Source organism: Pteropus vampyrus, unplaced genomic scaffold (genome assembly GCF_000151845.1).
Source record: "Pteropus vampyrus isolate Shadow unplaced genomic scaffold, Pvam_2.0 Scaffold269, whole genome shotgun sequence".
Classification (NCBI taxonomy): Eukaryota; Metazoa; Chordata; class Mammalia; order Chiroptera; family Pteropodidae; genus Pteropus; species Pteropus vampyrus.
The window spans coordinates 599650-606270 of NW_011889050.1; the positions used below are offsets into that span (position 1 = coordinate 599650).

Consider the following 6621-nt stretch of genomic DNA (forward strand, 5'->3'; position numbering starts at 1 on the left):
TTCATTCATTCATCAAATAGTAGTGATTAGCTACTAGAGGGCATGAATTGTACTGAATGCTGAACCCGTGTTAGTGAAGCAGAAGTCCTTTGCTCATGAGGCCAGATTGCCTCAGTTTGAATCCTTGCTCCACCACTTACTACCTGGGTAACCTTGGGCTATCACTTAACTTTTCTGGGCCTCAGTTTTCACATCTTTAAAATAAAATAAAGGACTAATGGAACTAATAGGGTTGTGAGTATTACATAAGTTATTAGTAGTAAACAGCTTAGGCTCCGGGCATATTGCAAGTGCTGCTATATATGCATTTGCTATTGTTACTATTATTATCATCATGACTTAAGTTATAAATGTAGAGAAGCTGACCAGAGGGAGAATATATAGAATAATAAGATTGAGCAGTACATAGAATGCCCTAGGGAATGTCAATCTAGTCTAAGGGTTTAAATAGATCCTATTTGCTACCTCATTAACCAAATGGCTAAATGTAAATGCTAACTCCTCTGCGACCCTTCCCTTTTCTTTATTCACAATACTTGACTAACATGGAAGGATTATTTTTATTTTCATACTAGCCCATTTGAAAGAGAAACATGCTTGAGAATATCTAATTTCTTGTATTTGTTTTCTATAGTCGTTTAAATAAATTCTCTTCACTTTTTCTTCTTCTCTATGCACACCTATTGTGCTTTTTGTTTATTTCTCCAGCCTTCCAACATATTCTTTACAATGGATGATGTGGTCAAGGTTGGAGACTTTGGATTAGTAACTGCAATGGACCAGGATGAAGAAGAGCAAACGGTTCTGACTCCAATGCCAGCATATGCCAGACACACAGGACAAGTGGGCACCAAACTGTATATGAGCCCAGAACAGGTGAGTCTTTTGTTTTCCTTCTGAATTAAAAATAGATTTTCAGTTAGATTGGCAGCAAGCTAGATGAACCTCATAAATCTCCATCCATGTTCTGCTTAAAATACTCAGTAAAATAAAATCTGAAAAGTATGAAAACTGGTAATAGTATTCCCCAAGCAACACAGCCAGGATACAGTTTCTACAACCTGAATTGGGAATGGATTTAAAAAAAAAAAACACTCACAATACATAAAACATGCTCACCCTCTGAACCAGAACTTGACAGCAACCAGAAATTTATAAAGAGACTTTGAACACTCCCCTTCCAAACTTAACTCAAGTTTGCCTTGTGTAAACTGTGTGGGAACTGTTTTCAGAGCCAGCTAGAGCAAGAGGTGCTGTACTGAGCTGCCCCCTACAGAAATTCACAGGGAACTTCCAAAATATCTCATGGCAGGAAGTAGAGGTAGGTAGACTCGGATATCTTGCCTTGTGGGATGCTTACTCAGCAAAGGAACAGGGCAGAGACTGGAAGAGTGGTGGGAGCAGGGCATCCTGGGAGCTTCAGAGTAGCATGCCCAGCCACCACCACGCTGATGATATTCATAAGCTTACATATACTTAAATCAGCAGTTCTCAAACTCTTTGGTCTCAGTACCTATTTATACTTGTAAATGTGATTGAGAACCCAAGAGGTTTTCTTATCTATAAATATTTGCCGTATTAGAGATTAAAACAGAAATGTATACAAGTTTATTCAATTAAAAATAACAATATTAAACCAGTCTCTTCCTAAAGATATTTTTATGGTAAATAAATATTTCTCAAACAAGCAAATAGTGAAAAGAGTGGCATTTATTTACATTTTTACAAACCTCTTTAATATCTAACTTAAAATAAGAGCTAGATTCTCATACTTGCTTTTTCATTCAGTTTGTTGCATTGTGTTATTTTAACTGAAGTAAATGAAAATCCGATCTCACACATATATGTAGTTGGAAAGGGAGATATATTTTAATAGCATTTTCAGGTCATTGTGAGTATTCTTTGATAGTGCATCAAAATTCAATAAGCTATAGTTTCTTAAAAATCATTTGCCCTCTACGGCCTTGCCACCCTGAATGTGCCCGATCTCGTCTGATCTCGGAAGCTAAGCAGGGTCAGGCCTGGTTAGTACTTGGATGGGAGACCACCTTGGAATACCAGGTGCTGTAGGCATATAAAAAATAAATAAAAATAAATAAAAATTAAAAAATAAAATCTTTACCAAAAAAAAAAAAGTCATTTAACCTGTGGAATCTAAAGCCATATCATCAAATGTTTTGTACTCTATTACTTTAACATTCTTAGTTCATTTTGAATGGAGCTTTTACCCATGCGTGCTTTTGTAATATTGTGCATCGGTAATTTGGAAACTATTGATTCCCTAAGTTATGTAACTTCTCCAAAAGTCACAATGTATTTGACAGTATTTAAAAAATCACTTTGATTAATATCACCACCAGTCTCACCAGAAAAAGCTTCAAGGATGAAGAAACTGTCAGGTTCCCAGTGGTGAATACGAATTTTCCAAAATTCTGATTTTCATGTCAAAGCTCAACTTTTATCATTAGCAACAAATTCTGTCAGATTCCTTGAAGTGCCGTTTTCATTTTGTTTATCTTTAAGAAAATACATGTCAAGTATCCAAGTCAGAGTAACCATAATTTGTCTACTAATTGTTCTTTCAAGTCCAAATGGTATTTTGCGAAAAGAATACTGGCTTATATTGTAACTCCAACAAGTGCACAAGTGCTTCCCTTGAGAGAACCATAGTACTTTGGTGTGGAGCAGAAATGCTTTATGAATACTTACTTCTCATTTTGTCACACAGCATATTATAAAGATGTGTACCTACGGATCAAGATGTGATAAAATTAATAATTTTTACTGCTTCAGCAAAGACATTTTAAGTGAAATTGTCTTTTTTGTTGTTTTGTTTCTTAACTTTGAGTGTGCGGCACTGCAGAATATAGTTACTGTTAATACAGTTTGGTGACACTGCCTTGATTTATACTAAGGTTCCAGCAGTGTAAATGTCAACACAGTGAAAAGACAAATTGTATTTTAGTATTATTATGAAAATCATCTTGACCTTGCAGACCTCTTGAAAGGATGTTGAGATCCCCAAGGATCCATGGACCACACTTTGTGAAACCAATGGATTAGATTATTTTTGGAAGGTTGTATCAGAGACCAGGACTAGGAATTGCTTTGAGGAGAAGAACTTTATTTTACTGTTGTACAGTAACCTTTAGTATCCTTTTGTACTGTTTCAGTTGTTTACATTATTCAAGTGTTTCTTTTTCTGGTTTAAAATTTTTGTTCTTTATTAAAAAAATTTTTTAAAGAACCCTGTACTTAGACGTCTTGAATTTCAAAAATAAAAGAAAAATGATATAAGTACTTAGGTAGGAAAACAAAAAGGTTACAGCTAAAGAGCTTGTTTTCTATAGTACTCAATCTCAGAAGACAATAAAGCAAGATGCAATTTTGAAGAAAAATATCTGTGACCGATGAATCTTATTTCTGGCCATGAAGTTATTCATGTACAAAGAAATCGGGCATTTTTACCTAGATAAGAGTTAAGGAATCTCTTAAGTGAATAAAGCAGTTGCAGAAATGTATGCATAGTGTGCAATGTTTTGTGTAAACGAGAGAAAGTTATGTGTTTGCTCGTGTTTACATAAAGTAACTCTGGAAGGATGTGCAAGTAATGAATAGTTACAGAAGCAGTAGGCAGAGGGGAAGTGGCTGGTGGCCACTGGGCAGATGAGGGATGGTTACGAGGGAAATTTTACTATATGCTTCTCTTTGAACCATGTGAATACGTTACCTATTGAAAGTGAATTTAAGAATGGAAACAAAAAATATTGGCAATGGACATCTAAACTGATCAACTATATATGTCAATGGATTATGAATATGAATACCAAAATAAAATTGAATGTAGCAGCTCCTCATAAGATGGCGTAGAAGGTAGAGACAGTGCATGACTCCTCTAGTGACCACACCAAATTCTAACAAAACTACAGAGCAACCAGCACGCAGAGTTACATGAGGTCTGGCTGAACGGAAGCCCGACGACGAAGGACGAAAATAACAGGTCATCTTAGGATGGTAGGAGGAGTGATTAAGAATCAAGAGGGCTATCTTGGCTACAGAGCTCCCTTTCTCACCTGAGGAGTGAGGGGTCTGGACTCCACATGGGGCTCTCTAGCCCAGCGTTCCAGTGGTGGGAAGAAAAGTCCCCACAACCTGTGGCTGTGAAAACCAGTAGAGTTGCGGCTGAGTGAGATGGAAGGCTGCAGGAAGCCCTTTTGAAGGGCCCACGCCCAGCCTTACTTGCTGACGGACTCACTTGCTCTGAGCTCCAGACTGGGGCAGCTGCTCCAGGGTTACCAGGGATATACAGGGAGGCGCTGAGCTGTTGGGCTTCAGGGTGAGGGCTGGAGAAGCGGCTTTCTCCCAGAGGTGCAGGCAGAAACCATTGTTCCTTTGTTTAGCCTGCCCCACTCCCAGACTATAGATGCAGGCACCATCAACCTGGATAACACAGATCGCTCTGTCCAAGGGATTCCCTGAGACTCCACCTCTCCCAACTCATGGGCTCACCCAAGCTGCCTCCAGTGATTTATTCCGTACAAACAGGTTTTCTTGGCTCCTGCTGCAAACTATCATGAAATCTCTCAGAAGCTCACAAAATGCAGAGAAGCAGCATCTGGCCTTGGTGTGCCCTGTACCTCTTGTTAGCCCCAAGTTGGCATATAAGTAGCCCCAAGACCCACCCTAGTGGCAGCCAGCCTCGGTTTCTGATTTGGCTCCTCGAGGCACCTATAAGACCAGCACAGATGGAAGCCTTGGTTACACTTACCAGATGGTCCCAGAGGTGCACAGGCTACAACTAAACTTGGCCTGAGCTGGACCCCTCTCAGGACTGTGCCACTGGGCCCCACAGCACACCTACTACATAAAGCCACTCTACTAAGATCAGAAGACTAAATGGCCTTACCTAAATACATAGAAACAGATACAGGGAGGCAGCCAAGAAGGAGAGACAAAGAAACATGCCCCACATGAAAAAAAAGAATTCGCCAGAATGGAGACAAGCAATTTAACAGATGCACAGTTCAAAACACTGGTTATAAGGATGCTCAAAGAACCCAGGGGAAAAGTAGATGAACTCAGTGAGAACTTTAACCGATAGAAAATATAAAAATGGAGATGGAAAACATAATAGGGAGCCAGTCAGAAAATAAGAATAAAATATCTGATATGAAGAGTACATTAGAGGGAATCAACAGAGTTGATGAAGTAGAAGATTGAATCAGTGACATAGAGGATGGGACATCAACAAGAAAAAGAATCCAAAAAATGAGTTTAAGGAACCTCTGGGACCTCAAGCATAACAACATTTGCATCATGGGGTACCAGAAGGTGAAGAGAGAGAGCAAGGAATCGAAAACATATTTGAAGAAATAATGACTGAAAACTTCCCTTACCTGGTGAGAGAAATAGACATACAACCTCAGAAAGTCCAGAGAGTCCCGAACAAGATGAACCCAAAGTGGCCCACACCAAGACACATCATAATTAAAATGCCACAGATTAAAGACAAAAAGAAAATCTTAAAAGCAGCAAGAGAAAAGCAATTAGTTACCAACAAGGGAGCTCCCATAAGACTGTCAGTCATTTTCTCAACAGAAACTTTATAGGCCAGAAGGTCTTGGCATAAAATATTCCAAGTGAGGAAAACCCAGGACCTACAACCAAGATTACTTTACCCAGCAAAGCTATCATTTAGAATCGAAGGACAGATAAAGAGCTTCCCAGACAAGAAAAAGTTAAAGGAGTTCATCACCACAAAGCCGGTATTTCAAGAAAGGTTCGATGGTCTGCTTTAAGAAAAAGAGAAAAATATGTATCAGAAGTCTAAATAAAGAATGGCAATAACTACATATCTATCAACAAGCACTTCAAGTGGAAAAGAATTAAATGCTCCCATCAAAAGACAGGATAAGAATGGATTAAAAAAACAAAACCCTTACATATGGTGCCTACAAGAGACTCAGTTCAGATAAAAAGACACACAGAGACTAAAAGTAATGGGATGGAAAAAGATATTTCATGATGGACCTACAGAGTATTGTACTGAGTGGAGTAAGTCAGATAGAGGAAGATAAATGCCATATGATTGCATATATATGTTAAATCTAAAGAACAAAATAATAACAGCAAAAAACAGAAACAGACTCATAGATACAGAGAACATTTTGAGGGTTACCAGCTGGGAGAGGGGTGGAGGGGTCAGTGAAAATGGGGAAGGGATTAAGAAGTATAAATTCGTAGTTACAAAATAGTCATGGAGATAGAAAGTATAGTGTAAAGAATATAGCCAATAATATTATAATAACTACAGTATCAGGCACTAGATTTATTGGCGTGATCATTTTGTGAATTACATAGATGTCTAATCACTATGTTGTACACCTGAAACTAATATATGTCAACTGTAACTAAACATTTTTTTAATTGAATATAAAATATGTTCTTAGCAAAACCTTTATAATTTAATTTTAAATATAGTCATCGTTATAAGCTGGATTTGTCACTTCCATATTAAATTAACAGGAATCAGGAAACGAGATGGTAAGAACAGAGAAAGATGGGAATAAGGATTTATATTTGATATAACTAAATTCAGCATAAGAATTAAAAATAATATTT

General features: G+C 37.8%; 1 protein-coding gene and 1 pseudogene across 4 annotated transcripts in view; both read left to right on the forward strand.

Annotated features, from left to right (window-relative positions):
* EIF2AK3 (eukaryotic translation initiation factor 2 alpha kinase 3) overlaps positions 1-6621 on the forward strand; it is a 69448-nt gene that overhangs the window by 53988 nt on the left and 8839 nt on the right. For all 4 annotated transcript variants that reach the window (XM_011375267.2, XM_023520502.1, XM_011375268.2 and 1 more), the window contains one exon: positions 709-876. In XM_011375267.2, the coding sequence (XP_011373569.1) occupies positions 709-876 (168 nt within the window). The remainder of the gene's footprint in view (positions 1-708; positions 877-6621) is intronic.
* On the forward strand, positions 1955-2073 carry LOC111729571 (annotated as a pseudogene).